This window comes from Leguminivora glycinivorella, chromosome 26, assembly GCF_023078275.1.
Source record: "Leguminivora glycinivorella isolate SPB_JAAS2020 chromosome 26, LegGlyc_1.1, whole genome shotgun sequence".
In the NCBI taxonomy this organism is placed as follows: domain Eukaryota; kingdom Metazoa; phylum Arthropoda; class Insecta; order Lepidoptera; family Tortricidae; genus Leguminivora; species Leguminivora glycinivorella.
Window position 1 is genome coordinate 279,661 of NC_062996.1, and position 16,478 is coordinate 296,138.

General features: G+C 37.0%; 2 protein-coding genes across 2 annotated transcripts; one reads left to right on the forward strand and one right to left on the reverse strand.

Annotated features, from left to right (window-relative positions):
• The first annotated feature begins 105 nt into the window (after positions 1 to 105).
• Positions 106 to 2,319, forward strand: LOC125240036 (zinc finger protein 770-like). Its single transcript, XM_048147863.1, has 3 exons — positions 106 to 426; positions 693 to 1,417; positions 2,132 to 2,319. The coding sequence occupies exons 1-2, from the start codon at positions 182 to 184 to the stop codon at positions 1,144 to 1,146; spliced, it is 699 nt and encodes a 232-aa protein (XP_048003820.1). The 5' UTR covers positions 106 to 181; the 3' UTR covers positions 1,147 to 1,417; positions 2,132 to 2,319.
• A 2,753-nt stretch (positions 2,320 to 5,072) lies between these two features.
• LOC125240038 (39S ribosomal protein L43, mitochondrial) lies at positions 5,073 to 10,691 on the reverse strand. The gene is made up of 4 exons (XM_048147864.1): positions 10,416 to 10,691; positions 9,099 to 9,205; positions 7,458 to 7,686; positions 5,073 to 5,276 (listed from the first exon to the last, which is right to left on the reverse strand). Exons 1-4 carry the CDS (start codon positions 10,550 to 10,552, stop codon positions 5,192 to 5,194), a joined length of 558 nt encoding a protein of 185 aa, XP_048003821.1. The 5' UTR covers positions 10,553 to 10,691; the 3' UTR covers positions 5,073 to 5,191.
• Between the last annotated feature and the right edge of the window lie 5,787 nt (positions 10,692 to 16,478).

Genomic DNA, 16,478 nt, shown 5'->3' on the forward strand with positions numbered 1-16,478 from the left:
GTACCCGCGACAACGCACGTCGAACAGCATCGATGTAATTAGCCCTTATGTCAGCTGTCAATGTCACAGTGTTCCGTCAAAACTACTGCACTACTCGTGTACTCGTGACTAAATTATAAAATTTAAACAACAAATTATACCTGTCCAGTTGCTAATGTATTGAAAATCGCAATAAAAAACCATGGATAAGCCTTTAGACTCACCGTTAAAAGACCATAATATGAATCGCGACAGTAATGATAACATTCCAGAACTGCTTTTCAGCGTAGATATAAAGGTTGAAAAAGAAGCAGAAACAAAAGACGACGAAGACTGGTGTGTAGATAATTTTGCAGCCGGCAATCTTCTGGAGCCGTTGTTCTTTACACAAGCGACGGAACCCAAGGGCGTGCAATGTTCGCTGTGTTTCAGATATTTCTTGGACCGGTAAGTTTTGAGTAGTATTTTCTTCAAGCACTTTTCCGTCTTCTCTCGCGTATTATTATTGTTATATAAAATAAAATATAAATTATGTTTAAAAATAACTACTATCCATATTTTTCTTCTAATTATGTGGTGCTTTATTTTGTGCACTGCATAATTATTTTAAGTATAGGAAACTAGCCTATTATATTGGCCCATACCACCCCATACCATGTCAAGTAAAATTACCTGCCATAGTTTCACTTAGGAACCAATATTGTCCGTTTCAGATTCAATATCTACAAACACAATTTAACCCACCTTCAAGTCACTATCATCAATCCAGCGTGCTTCCAATGCGATATCTGCAACTCCTTCTTCGCAAACATTAAGTCTATTGAGCGTCATATGCCGTCACATAACAAAAGTATAACCAACTCTTTACCATATAAACCTAAAGCTTGGAAATATAATACAGATGTTAAGTTGATCAACGCCTATGAAGAATTTACAATCAAGAACAGTATTATCAAAACAGAAAGAAAATTAAGTGATGGTGTAACTAACTCTCTGTCATATAGACCAAAATCTGGTACTAGATTAACAAAGAGAACGCACCAATGTAATATTTGCCAAAAGGCATACTCATATGGTGCCTGGCATGGACACATGAATGAAGTACATGGTATGGGGAATACACATGTGACTTATGTGATATGGTCTTCAAGTGCCAAAGATATTTGAACCGACACTTACGGAATAAACATTTTGGGAAGCAACCGCGGAGATGTTTAGTAAAAATGGATGTGAAGTGTGACCAGTGCGATGCTGTTTTGCAGAATTTAAGCGCTTTAACTACGCACAGAAGGAACGTTCATAGTGAAAATAGACACGTGTGTGATATTTGTAATTCTACTTTGAAATGCAAGTCTTACTTGCTGGCGCATATGCGGAGAGTGCACGGTGATGGGAAGAAGCATGAATGTGAGTGTGGGAAGGCTTTTAAAACTCATAGGTATGTAATAATATCCTTTTTGACCACATATTTCATGTAATCAGCACATTAACACTATCTATTAAGATATAATAAGTCTTTTAATATAATTTAAGGTACTAACTTTGAAAATGAGTGCTTCATTTCGCCGTTAAACGTAAGTTTGGCGAAAAAACTAGAAACTGTATAACTAATCTTTGTTTTCAATAAATTAAAAAAAAAGTGAGTTTAAAAATAGACTAGACAAGCACATCACATCCACAACTCTGCTATGATTACTGTCATAATGATCACTGGATACAGGCTATATCAGTTCTTTAACTGCCTGCCTGCTTACTAAATAATAAAATAAAATAATAATTTTTATGTTAAAGGAAATTAGATAAGTTGCCACTTTCAGTAAACTTGAGCTACCAGAGCTTACTATATATGCACACACTGCTCCCTCATTGGGCTCTGGCAACCTTACTCGCCAGCAGCAACACAACACTATGAGGATCTAGTGTTTTTTTGCAGTCAGTTTTCTATAATATGCAAGAACTTTCCGCTGCTCCGGTTTCTTGTTTGTGTTTACAAATAAAAATAATTTTACGTATATATTTTATTTTTAAAATCCCTGAAAAGGGAAAGTAGGTTCGCCTAAGTACTGCTTATGCCAAAATAGTGTCTGTATTTTACTATACAATGTAGTTAAATATAAAATGCATATTTATTGTATCATTTACCTCGTTACAGGTATTTAACAGTGCATAAGCGGAACGCACACTCGAACAGGAAAAAATACAAATTAAAATCAAAAGTAAAAACTGAAGAATTATGAAAAAACATCTTAAAATTTCAGTGCCAAATGAAATCAAGGACTAAGGATTTATTTAATTTAAGCTGTGGCAACAGTTTAGCTGTGCGGGGCAGGAAGTTTCTGGAGCCTTGTGGTTATACCTGCACATGTGCCATGTATGTGTGATGTGAGCATTTCTTTTTTTTTGTGTGATGTGAGCATTTCTTTTTTTTTGCCACTTTTATGAAGTGTGATATTTTTGAAAAAAATATGCTATTTCTACTCAGAATTACTAGCTTTTTCAATCCTAGTAGTTAAAAAAATTGTCCCGATTTTTTCTTATTTTGTTACCATTTTGTACATGTTGTTGGGGGTAACAAAAATGTATGGAAATTCTGGGACACTTTTTGTCTCCCAGTGAGATTGAAAGTACTCTTGATTCTGAGTACAATTGACCTAAAATTCCCTAAAACAATGAAAAATTTTATTGGCAAAAAAAAAGAAATGCTCATGTAGTGTATGCGCGTTCTTAGGCGGTCGTATTTTAATGTATGGGATGGTATGATCTTATATTTTAATCTGGCTATATCTAATGGTGTACAATTGAAGATTATTTTAAGTTTTTGATCTCTCTAGCGATACTTCATAAGTACAAAATATCATTAAGTTGGTTAATGTACCTTAAAAATAGTTAATTCAAATAATATTATATGTTACTAAAATATTTGTTTCAATTTCTGATCATCATCCTCTTTGTGTTATCCCGGCATTCGCCTCGGCTCATTGAGCCTGGGGTCCGCTTAGAAAACTAATCCAGGATTTGGCGTAGGCACTAGTTTAATAAGATGTTACATTTCTTGCAGTATATAATTAAAATTTTGAAAAAACCTCCGACATAGTGGACCGATTTTCATGGAATATGGCTAAGAACACTCCCGACTAACTCAGCTTTCAAACAGAAAAACTAAATCTAAATCGGTTCATCCGTTCCGGAGCTACGATGCCACAGGCAGACACACACAGACAGACAGACACGTCAAACTTATAACACCCCGTCGTTTTTGCGTCGGGGGTTAAAAAAGGAGAAAATAAAATAAAAATCAAATGTTATTAGATATACAATCTATATTTTTACAAACTAACTATAATTACTATAACATATCAGTATTTTTATTATACAAGGCTGGCTCTTGCTTGTCAACGGGTCTCAATAAAGCTCAAATGCTGGGCTGTCAAGATAGCTGTTAACACATTCACTGCCATAGAGTATATTGAATAGTATTTCACTGCCACCCTCTTTTTCTGGCCATTCGCCAGCTCCCACACTGCGGTGTGCCCCGCACATGTGGGTTCAACCGACTATTACCCAGTGTCTCCAACGCACATATGAGTTCATACCAAAGACATATATAACTCCGTATAGACAGATAAAGTCTAAGAAAAAACGTACCTCAGTACCATACAGAAAAAGCTACGGTGGCCTAGATGGCATTACACCTTTGGGGTACGCTCAGCTAGATGGCGCTAATATTAATATTTGACATTTTAACACATATCGAGCTAAGAATATGGACCAAATTGTCAAAACTGAGGTTCAAAAGTTTTAAGCCTGTGTCAAGAGATGGCAGTCTATGCACTTGATTACATTTTACTTCGACAGTAACTCTATAATACTCGATCCTCTTTGGTTCATACTAATTCATACAGGAACACGTCAAAATGCAGAACTCAAATATTCGTCGAAGGCACTGGACGAAAGTCACTACATACTATATGAACGCGTATGTGCGTTGAAGGCACTAGGTCAAAGTAACTAACAAGTCCACGAGTAATGTTAGTAAAGTTCTATCAATACTCGCTATAAACGCGTCTGTGCGTTGTAGGATAAATTAAATATAACAAGATCATACCATCCCATACATTAAAATGCGACCGCCTACGAACGCGCTTACGCTCCACCACACATAGATGGCACCACAAAAAAAATGTCTTGTAGCTTTCGATTATACTTGTATTAGATGGCGTTAAGTGTCACTTTTGACATAGATTTACGGCTCGTAATTGACACTTAATGCCAATCTACAAATAATCGCTGTTAACAAGGCATTTTTTTGTGGCGCCATCTATGTGTGGTGGAGTGTAAGCGCGTTCGTAGGCGGTCGCATTTCAATGTATGGGATGGTATGATCTTGTTATATTTAATTTATGGTTGTAGGCACTACGTAACGAAAACGCATATATGCGTTGGTGGCAGTGAATGCGTTGACATATCTTGGTCCAAATCTGGTACTGTACGTATATATTACATGGACTGACTATGGGTTTCTTGTCTTTATGGGCCATTTGTTTGAAAGTTGTCCACCCCACTTTTTTTTGTATTCGGACATTTTTATGTGGTTTCCATTCAGAAACGCGTGCTATTTCAATTCTTATAGGAGAAAAAAACTGCCCTAATGTTATAAACATTAAATAAATGTCATATACAAAGAAAAAGTGACCATGACCTCAAGTGTTCCGAGCTGGAATCGAACCAGCGTACTCCGTTAACCGGACGGATGCTTGTAAAACCACTCGGCCATCGGATCATGAAAGCAAGGGTCGAAATTTCCAAGTATATGACACAATTACCGAAGGCTTATGGCGCCCCCCCGGTTCCATTATGACATTTATTTAATGTTTATGGTATAATAGTAGTGTCACTACTTAAAAATACCTACAAATTAAAATATTTTCAAACGAGAATAATTTAATTTGTTCTAAGATGTCGCAATGTTTTTTCCCATTCCGATACCATTTTTTCATACATTTTGTATGGCGGTAACGGAATGGAAGGTTTGAAAAATGTATGGAAATCTTGGGACATGTTTTTCTCCTTTCAGGATCGAAAGACCTCGCGATTGCGTGCATGAATCGCGTAAAAAATACCCATGTTACAAAAAAAGTGGGGTGGACAACTTTGAAAAAAAAAAAATGGCCCTTATACCCTAAAGATGTAAAATTTGGTTAGTCTTGTTAGTCTATTCTCCAGTCTTGAGTTGTTTATCATTCAGCCGTTGCTTCTCGAACAGGAGTCTCAGCTCCTCCGTCGCAGAACGGGGCAGTCTGTGGACAACACCCGTTAGTAAATTAATATTCATATTCATATTGGTTTATTGCAGTCATGTACATGCATTATGTCTAGGACTTATGACTATGTTACATGGACCCGGGTAGGGTAAAGCAATTTAGTACATAATTATAACTAACAATATCTACTCGTACAATTTAATTTTGCTTACATAACATAAATTATTATATTATTCTAACAGTTCAATATTCATTCATAGTAATATAAATTTATGTCAAACTTTAGTTTTAATCAGCATTATAATAATACATACATACATACAATCACGCCTGTATCCTATAAAGGGGTAGGCAGAACACATGAAACTACTAAAGCTTCAGTGCCACTCTTAGATAGATAGATAGATAGATAGATAAAAACTTTATTCATTTCCACAACATACATGGTTTAAATTACAAAACAATTAAGTACATGCAACTTAAAATTAAGAAAAAACAATCTATTCTAAAAAATCTAAACTAATAATGATACGACCATGTGTCGTGGCAGAGAATTGGCGCTGGCTCAGCATGATGATGCGGCAAGCCCATGGCAAGCCACATCGCTGATATTCTGCCAGAACCTTTTATAAAAGTTTGTGCAACGCTTTATTATAAGTACGTTCATGTAAGTGTCTGTGTACATGTTGTGTTAGTGTGAGCAAGTCTCTATGTGTATGTATCTGTACGACAGTCGCAGCAAATATATAAATTTTTCAATAGTGTTATTTGTATTTTTTTCTACTCCCGAACTGTTATTCGTCATTTACAGGGTCGTGCACAGATCTTTAAAACCCTACATAAAGGTCTATTCCCCAAAGCCAGCGTCCGCCGGCTTTCCGCGCATGCGCGCAGTATCGAAAAAACTGAAAACGCATTGTTTGGCTCTGTAACCATGGCAACGCCTTATAACGACACTGCGGGCGTGCGCGGGAAGGCTTTGGGCAGCCGAGCTGACAGTGCAAACCTTTGAGTCAAAATAGAGGAAACAGTGTGAATTTCACGAAAGTTATTCAAGAAAACTATTAAAAACTAGTGCATAGTCGTAGAAAAAGTATTGTATGCAACGGTGTTTAACTGAGTCAAAAAATACTCGTGGCGTCTCAATAACAATTTTCGGCTTCGCCTCAAATTGTTACCCAACGCCACTCGTCTTTTTTGACCTCCTTTAAACGCCTGTTGCATAAAATACTATAAAAACATAGTGGCAGAAGTACGCAATGCAACCAAAACGAAGAAATATATATATACATTTAAAAAGAAAGAGGAGTTTCAGCCTTTTTCTTTTTGCTCCTTTAAAAGGTGTAATCGATACTTATGCTTGAAATTTTTTTGCTTGAAAATTTAGTTTAACTCTTGGCAAATAAGGGGTCGAAATGAAACTAAACTGTGACATTGCAGTGACAGGTTGCCAGCCTCTCGCCTACGCCACAATTTAACCCACATCCCACACTTCCTAGCACAGTCTAAGCTCGTGTCGTGAATACTATGCTTGTGTGAGTGAAATATGACAGGTCTACTGTTCGCGTTTTTGACAGGCGGTAACTGTGAGGTAACCGAGAGGGGTTGGGCGGCGCTTTAGGCGGGGAGCGGGAGTGGCCATACTGTACTATAGTACTCTTTATTATACTGTGGTACCGTCGTCATTTTTCGTTTTTACGAGAGAAAACACGTGTCTAAAATTCTTTGATAATCTAACTGACGGACTAATTACTTTTTCCCCTTAGCCCTCACTAGCTCGGAAACACATGTTTTGTCTTTTAATACCAGCGGATAAAAACGCATTTTATCCACTAGTGGGTAAAGTAATTTGACCTTGAATAAAGTCAAATTAACTGCTTTAAAATTGATAAAAATAGGTGAATCTAGTAATAAAGATGATTTAACACCTGTGGAACTACTGGAAGCAGTGATAACGCACTTTTTGCGTTGCAGTTTCCTCGCTATAGTGAGGGGAAAAGTTTTGTGTTACACTCGGGCGAAAATGTATTTTACTTCTCGTGTGTTAAAAAACTCGCAAGTTCAGGATTATATTCTCGAACCACTCGCTTCGCTCTCAAATATAGAATCCTTTTACTTGCTCGTTTTTCAATTCCACACTCGGCGTTAAAATACAACTTTGCCCCTTAACAAATAACTATTTTTTAGGTGTCTCGAAGTGCCTATTATGAAGGTTACCTGTCATTTCTTCCAAACTCAGTGTCAGGGAGCGTAGCAGTGTTAAGTTCAGGCATTTTAAATGTCCACGGGCTCCAGGCTCCCTGTATGGACGGGTGGTCCGTATGCTGGTACTTTCTGAGACGAGTGTTGGACACATCTCCCTGTTGTGTGCGGAGGACTTCTATCCATTTTGTGATCTCTGATTGGTTCTTGTTACACATGTTCATCCATACACGGTCGCCGTTCACTGAAAAGGATTTGTTATATATTATTGTGGTGTTCTGTATCCCTTTCTTACCGAGAAAATGGTCAGTTTTTATACTACGTCGGTGGCAAACAAGCGTACGGCCTGCCTGATGGAAAGCGGTCACCGTAACCTATGGACGCCTGCAACTCAAAGAGTGTCACATGCGCGTTGCCGCCCCATTAGAAACTTGTACATTCCCTTTTGCTATGTTAAATACACAGTAAAAAGGAGTGTACAAGTTCCAAGGAGGGTTGGGGTTGCCGACGACTCAAAGGAAGGACGGAATAAGTCAGTTCCGTAAGCCCTCCAGTGCTATTTGGCTGCGGTCTTCTGTAAGGCGGAGGTAGGAGACAGTTGAGCTCTGCTCTAGATTCGAGCGAGATGATATCCGCTGTGCTGTGCCCTACCACACAAAGCGGAATATCATTCGCTATGCCCTACCCCCTACATTTTCGCGAGAAGGGAAAAAGATTTTTTTTAATAGATAAATTTAATGTTTTTCCTACTCAGAATTACGAGCCCTTTCGATCCTAAAGCGTCCTCCCCACTCGAGATACGCGCGCGAGTGTGGAGAGCGCTTAATGGGTGAAAAAAGGCGTCCCAATATTTCCACTTCATTGCCATTTTTCAAACACTTTGTACAGCAGTTACAAAGTGGAAAGTATGAAAAATAAAAGAAAATTTTGGGACCATTTCTTTGTACCCTGTTTTTTTCCTCCTAGAGATCGAAAGGGCTCGGGATTCTGAGTAGGAAAAACATAAAATTTACTTAGAAAAATATTTTTCTATCTCTTCTTGGGAAAATTCCCAAATTGGCTCGGGCGAGGCAAAGATCTGAGACGTTTAGTGCGCGAGGCATTCTTAAGAGGATACGATATATGTCAATTCTCCATACAAACGCTCTCGACTGTTTCCTCCCTGGTTTTTGAAGACAGAGAATGATTTTTTCAACTTAGATTATTATTATTTTTATCTGTGTCGGACCGTTTTGATTTTTTTGCTATTTTCATTTTAAAAGACGCTAGCCAATCAAATATTTCTAAAAACGGCCTTTTTCAATATGGCTCGAAAAAAAAGGGTGATACTCAAGATGGGTAACAATTAGTGATGAAAAATCTAACAGTCCGACACAGATTATTTCATTGTTATTCAGATTCTCAAATTCCGTTCCATTTAAATAAGTTTTGAAGTTTGAGGAAACAGTCGAGAGCGGAACCTCGAGCAAAAAATTTTCGCAATATCTTTTAACTGAGTTGTTCTTAATGGACAACTTTTTTTTCGATAAATCTAGTTAATAACATTAGTATATTTAACTGAAATTCCCAAATTGAAAGGGGGACTCCTTTCCATTTTAGCATTTTGGATCCCGTAGCATCTTAAGTTATTTTATTGACAATTCGATCAGAACTTACAGTATTCTCCAACAACAACAGGCGCGCGGTGGCGGCGCGGCTTGAGGTACACCACCACGCCCGGGTTCTCCCGCGCAAACTCTACCAGATCCTGCTCTATGAAGTCCCTGTAACAGAAATGTGAAAATGGAAGGTTAAGACTTTTTTTTATTTTTACAAATTAAATGGCCTTTAAAGGGGTAGGCAGAACACATGACTACTAAAGTTTTGCCACTCTTGGCAAATAAGGGGTTGAAAGAAAACGAAACTGTTTTATTTGCCAGCCTCTCGCCTATGCCACAAAACATACAGCACATACATACATTAAGGTAAACAAACATAGTTAACTCATAAGCCAAAACAGTTTCCACTTATAGCTATTACAGAATTCTTTGCTCTGAAAAATAATACAAGTAAAATTAAAAAAAAGTTGATTTTAACAAGCAGGAATAAATAATTTTGCCAGTGTCAAGGTGATATAAGCCAATTGTTATTAATTTTGGTAAGTACGAGAGCTTTTTCCCCGTGGCTTCGCTCTTGTTAGAAAGAGACAAATTGTAGCCTATGTCACTCTCCATCCCTTCAACTATCTCCACTTAAAAAATCACGTCAATTGGTCGCTCCGTTTTGCTGTGGAAGACGGACAAACAAACAGACACACACTATCCCATTTATAATGTTAGTGTGGATATTAGGCTTATGCCGTTTCGTTTGTTGATCGGAGCGCTCCGATCTCGTTCAATCTCCCACGAACTAGTTCGCTCTTTTAGGTCTTTTGCTCATTTAGTTCAGCCAGACCACTGACCACTGTGGTCGGAAAGATCAGAACGAATGGGACCAAATAGTGTCGAAATGATTTGAATAGTCAACAGATAGTAACATTCCGGGCCGAAAGGTTGTAGGTAACCGAAGCTTAATATGAAAACTTGACGTTTTTTGTTGCTCTGCTAAGTAGCTCTCGCTCTCGGTCGGCGCAGTCACACATTTGTTCTCGATCCAAATCGCTCGCGCTCGCCGATCCTATACTGAACTAAATGAGCAAAGACCGATTCTCAGAGCACGGAAAGATTCAGTTGATTTCAGTCATTGATGGGATTTTATTCCTAACAGTTCATAGTTCGTGAACGACACAAGCCTAGTGGATATAAACTCTCCTGTATTACTAAACGGCAGAGCATTGTTTCAGTGCAAATTTTAGCAATTAAGAGGTACGAAATTGTGATAATGCAGTTGCATATCCTACAGTCGACTTCTACGACAACCACGGAATAAAATGGGGTGGTGTAATTCTTAACCCACACGGGGAGCGAGACTAAAAATACAAAATAAAAATCTCACCTTATACCACGGCTGCTTCCATTACTTTTACAGAATTTAAGCACAATTCTTTGCAACTGACATACGTAGCGGCCAACACCGTTCTGAAGAGGCGCCCGTACGAAGCCTGACTTCAAAAACAAGCTCTTATTAGACATTTTTAGTTAAAATATTCACGTAATCGTGAATATCGTGATAGTAGTAAAGTATGGATTTTGAGGTTAGGTGTCAATCAAATGTCATGTTGACGTTCAACGCGTTTTGTTTTTGCTATGAATTCGACGAACTTCATTAGGCCGGCTTTACACAATCTGAATAGATGAATGAGATGAATCTGAAAAATTCGTATCTGGAAAAAAGAAGTTTCAATTTAATATTGTCTTCGGTTACCGCGATAGTTACTCATGAAATAAAACTATGGAAACGGATTAAATCGCGTATAATGAATTTAAAATACATCCCGACGTTTCGAACTCTTTACAGCGTTCGTGGTCAACGGGTGACTGAGGAAAAATTAAAATGTGCAAAAGCTACCCACTTACAAGAAATATTAACGAACCATGACCACAAATAAACTATTAATAAAGCCAGTTATACAATATTCAAAAAATTTACCATTACTCTGTTAAAAAATAATTAACCAATTAATCTACACAAAATTGACAAAGAAACAAACTGCAAATGTCCAACACCATACAACACAAATGCCTCACAGCCTTCGTCGTGCTTGTTCCATTATCAGATGTACTACTGGATCCCAAGCCGGTGGTAAAGTAAAGCCATCCTCTCTATTAAAGTTTGGATATTTCTTGATCTCAATGGCCTCTCGCAACATTCTGGGTATATATCGCTTCTCCTTAGCGAGAACCAGAGGCTTGTCAAACTTTATAGCATGATTGACTTTATCCATGACATGTTCAGAGACTGCAGACCTTTGCCGACGGTGCTTGACATCCGCTATGTGTTCCTTCACCCGTGTGGAAATGCTTCGTTTTGTCTGTCCCACATATGACAGCCCGCACTCACAGTCTAGCCTGTACACTCCCGCGCTTTGTAGAGGAGTTTGACATTTCACAGGCCTCAGGAATTGGGACATCTTCTTCATAGGCTTGAAATAAGTTTTAATAGAAGCCCGTTTCAAGATGTGGCTGATCCTATCTGTGACCCCTCTAACAAAGGGGAGAATTGCAGGCCGGCGCTCGACTGTAGGGATCTTCAAACGGGCCTTCTGCTTGACACGCGGTATCTTGAGCTCGTTCGCCAACAGCTCGATGTCGAAGCTCTGCGGTCAAATGTTGGTCGTCACATATCCTTTGGGCTCTCTGAAACAAAGATTTGCCTACAGTAGCTAGTTGACTGGAATTCATTATACGCGATTTAATCCGTTTCCATAGTTTTATTTCATAAGTTTCAATTTGTTTTCTTTTGGCGTGGATTTTTTTTTACTTTTTTAAAGAAAATGTAACCAAAATTCCGTCCTATCTCCGACGCTTACAAGTACTGTACGGTCTTCTTTAAATCTTAGCAAAAAGGCGCGAAATTAAAATTTTCTACGGAGTTTGGACGATAAACCTTCGATTGTCAATCAGTTTTTAAGTGTTATGGCTCATCGATGATTTCGCTAACGCCGGTGAGCCCTAAATTTTGCCACATTTTTTTAGTGGCAAGATTTGCTTTTTCGTCTTTAATTATATTTCTTGTCAAGTCTTTCAATTTCTAGTGAAGTTTGTTCGGAACTTGGGAACCTTCAGTGGGCGAGTCCGACTCGCGCTTGGCCGGTTTTAGATAATAAGGCCAGTGAAAAAGGTTGAGACAAAGAATAATATGAAATAAGGAGGCACGATTTTGTTTATTTAAATTTATTTATAAAAAATAATATTTACAAAACGAACAAGTAAATACAACTTTACGAGTAATGGTACATTCGAGGCATACATTAAACGAAACTTACGATACACACAATATAAATGGATAAATATTGGCTACGTGCACGATAATTACGCCCACTACCATGTGAACCTGAAGTGGAAAATGTCAAAAAATGACATGTAAACAAACATTATATTTTAACGATTTTTCGTTAATTTTAAATAAATCGAATAACAAGAGCTACTATTTCAAGTGTAATTTAGGTAGATAGATTATAAAGACATGGATATAATACCAAAAATCAGTTTCCAAAGCATTACTCACGGTATAAACTTCCAACTCCAGACTACAGAAAGAGTCAATAAATTGGTGCTGGCAGGGCATATATTCCCAGGCTAGGCCTGAATCTTTAAGCATAATCTTTTACGGTAGGACAAATACTAACAGACTATTGAACAATATTAGGTAAACAAAGCTTAAATATAATTTATTATAATGTTTTGTTTTGACATGTCACTTACGTTTTCTCTTCACCGTAGCTATCCATTTAGTTCTTTGATCCTATTTCCAGTGTGCTCTAAGAAACGCATAGAACGTGCAACGACTATTTATGCCATTATTTGTACAATTAACAACGAAACAACATTGATGCCCCATATCAAACATTACACATTGTATTATATTGTATGAGTTTTGATAGATGACAACCACAATCAGTGTCGATTTTGACCACCGCAAGCACTGCGATCGCTTTGCTTACCCCCTCCATGCACTTCGCACGAAGCCAATAGACGGTCTAGCAAATCTTGTCGTTATAAAAGGCGCGAAATTCAAACGACGAAACGACGGCAACGAAAAACAAAACGATGAATGTACTATCAGCTTCAAAAGTGTATGGCTAATGTATCAATGAATTCATTAATAATTTTGATTTGTGATAGTACATACGCCCATACATTTTTTAAACACGCAGTCTTTTAATTTTTCGTTAAGATTTGCTTGATATGTGCTTGATCGTATAAAGTGCTATACAACTTAACGTTTGAACAAGATAAGGGTTAACTGCAGACAGTCTTAGGCTTCCCACAGACAGTCTTAAAAATTCATAATCTTAAAAAAAATTGTATGCAATCTGACAGTTCAAACTGACACTGACAAGACACTGACAGATCTGTCAGTGTCAATTTGCATCTGACAGTTCAAACTGACACTGACAAGACACTGACAGATCTGTCAGTGTCAATTTGCATACAATTTTTTTTTAAGATTATGAATTTTTAAGACTGTCTGTGGGAAGCCTTCAATTTCGTAATCTTATGAAATCAGATCGAGTGCACGGATTTCCACACAATTTCGCAACTGTCCACACACAGTCTTATTTTTTAAGATTATGATATTTTTCCGACTGATCTGACAGATTGCGAATAATCTGAAATTTAAGAATGTGTGTGACAACTTGGCAAGGCAGTCGATCTAATTGTATAAGATTAACATTTTTCAGGTTATGAATTTTAAGACGCGCATCATCCTCCTTGCGTTATCTAGGCATTTGCCACGGCTCATGGGAGCCTGGGGTCCGCTTTGATAACTAATCCCAAGACTTGCCGTAGGCACTAGTTTTACGAAAGCGACTGCCATCTGACCTTCCAACCCGAAGGGTAACTATATCTTATTGGAATTAGTCCGGTTTCCTCACGATGTTTTCCTTGATATTGGAGATCTTCTCCGAAAAACGACTGGCAAATATCAAATGACATTTCGCACATAAGTTCCGAAAAACTCATTGGTGCGAGCCGGGGTTCGAACCCGCGACCTCCGGAACGAAAGTCGCACGCACTTACCGCTAGGCTATCAGCGCTCCATGAATGGCAAGTAAACAAAAGTTAAATAAAAAATAATTTTAGATAGCGAATGTGCACGGTAGTGTTACCGCCAAGTCGATTAATATACGTACCTACACCAAAAAGTTGATTTACACATAGATTATAAACTTAAGCAACTTATTTCTAAATGTATGTACTTGAGCTACCCTTTTCTCTTCGATGTGGCCTCTACTGAATAATCATTAAAGAGTATTAAGTACTTAATTTAAATAAAATATTGCACACCAATGCACAGGTTCAGTCGAAGTTTTTCGTTAAAATATACTCAATAATATAACTATTCTTATTTTATTGAGAAGAAAAAACACGTAAGATTGAGTTCGAGTATTTGAATACAAATATATTATAATTTATAGGTATAAGAGAACTACAATTTGGTAAAACAGAATACTGTTTTGCATGCAGCAACTATTGAGTCACTTTTGTATGACAATAGTACCTAAGTGTTGATATGATAAAAAAAATAGTTCCATTTGTACCTACTATTTTTTGCCAAGCTCTATAAGGGCACAACAGTATGCTGAACTGAAAAAAACAAAAACAAATAATATTGGAGATCGTATTTTTAAATTAATCCATAATTCGTATGACAGACATTGAAATATTACGAGTTACATAATAATCTTAATACATAAAATATTATGATTTTATGATGGGGCACGGTAGTGTGCCAGTCAAGTTCTAAAAAAGAGAACGCGCGACCTTAACATATTGCACAATCCATATCCTACCGACTACTTTTAGCTCACTTCTTTCTTTTCCGTTTAATATCAGAGGTTAGGCGATGGCATATTTTTAGAGCAATTTCTACATAAGTTGAGAATTTATTATTTATTAATATTTGGAGAATCAACAGCTTACATAATATTGTCTTCGGATACCGCGATAGTTACTCATGAAATAAAACTATGGAAACGGATTAAATCGCGTATAATGAATTTAAAATTCATCCCGACGTTTCGAACTCTTTACAGCGTTCGTGCTGGTCAATGGTAACTGAGGAAAAATTACAATGTGCAAAAGCTACCCACATACAAGAAATATTAACGAACCATGATCACAAATAATATAGATTTTTAAGGCAGGTTCACACACTATTAATAAAGCTAGTTATACAATATTAATTATTTTTTTACCATTACTATGTTAAAGAATAATTAACCAATTAATCTATTAATTTTAAATTCATTATACGCGATTTAATCCGTTTCCATAGTTTTATTTCAACAGCTTACAATTCTGAATAAACAATATAACCCTAGTAACAAACATTTAAATATTTTTAATTTATGATGAATATTATAGGACGATTTAAAGTTGTATTGAAATTGTTTTTGCTCCAATTCTTTATAATAACCAAATAATCTTAAAGTCCTCCCTGGATTATGGTTATTTCTTATTCTTATACATATAAGAAAGAGTATTTAAAAATTATATGATTTTTTTATAATAAAAAAAATCAAAGAAAGTCAATGAATAATCATATTTATTAAGATTGTTGTTCCAAAAAGGATGCCACTCAGCATGTGTCGGAGCACATAGTGCCACGACGCTGATTTTCAGTGGACCCTTAGACTTATATGATATGAAATAAAAATAACATATTAAAGTATGATTTCACAGCACCATCGTTAAATAGTTAACAAAAAAAAAATACAGACAAAAAAGACATAGACTGGCATGAGATAAAATTAGAATATTGAAATATTATTACACAGGTAAACTGGGATATGGGAAGAGAGATAAATGAGTCACAATTAAAACTACAAAATAATAAATGAACAAATAGACACAAACGACTAGGAGTGAGAAGCTTGAAGAGTGAACAGATGACGTTTTAACTTGTTTTTGAATGAGATAAGTGACGGAGCGTTTCTTACTGGCGGAGGTATATTATTCCAGCATTTTGTGGCAGCATACCGGAAGCTGCCACGAAAGCTAGCCGAATTGTGACGGGGATAGATTAGGCGGGTGGCATTTCTCTCTTGCATTTGAGAAAATGAAAGTTTGTCAAAAAGATAAGAAGGTTTTTTGCTATTTATTACTCCGAATAACAAGGCTGCAAGGTGTAGCGTTCTGCGCGCCTCCATTTTTAACAGTTTTTTATTATTTAAGAACGGTGTAACATGGGCACGCTTTGGTATAGGCAAAAAAATCTGGCGCAGGCATTTTGTAACCTCTGTATTTGCATTTTTGTCCGCGACAACAGACACCCTCCAATTAATGAGTCACCGTAATTGCATTTTGATAGAATAAGTGAGTCACAGAGCTTAATGCGCATATCTGTGTCAAGGTGATCACGGATCTTATATAGAATTTTTAGGCGATAAAA

Bases quoted from the DNA above. Each gene is read 5' to 3' on its own strand.
- LOC125240038 (XM_048147864.1), bottom strand. From the start codon at position 10,552: ATGTCTAATAAGAGCTTGTTTTTGAAGTCAGGCTTCGTACGGGCGCCT. The intron at 7,687-9,098 runs GTAAGTTCTGAT...AATCCTTTTCAG, and splicing joins TGTTGTTGTTGGAGAATACT to TGAACGGCGACCGTGTATGG. The intron at 5,277-7,457 runs GTAACCTTCATA...TGTTGTCCACAG, and splicing joins GAGTTTGGAAGAAATGACAG to ACTGCCCCGTTCTGCGACGG.
- LOC125240036 (XM_048147863.1), top strand. From the start codon at position 182: ATGGATAAGCCTTTAGACTCACCGTTAAAAGACCATAATATGAATCGC. The intron at 427-692 runs GTAAGTTTTGAG...TGTCCGTTTCAG, and splicing joins TTCAGATATTTCTTGGACCG to ATTCAATATCTACAAACACA.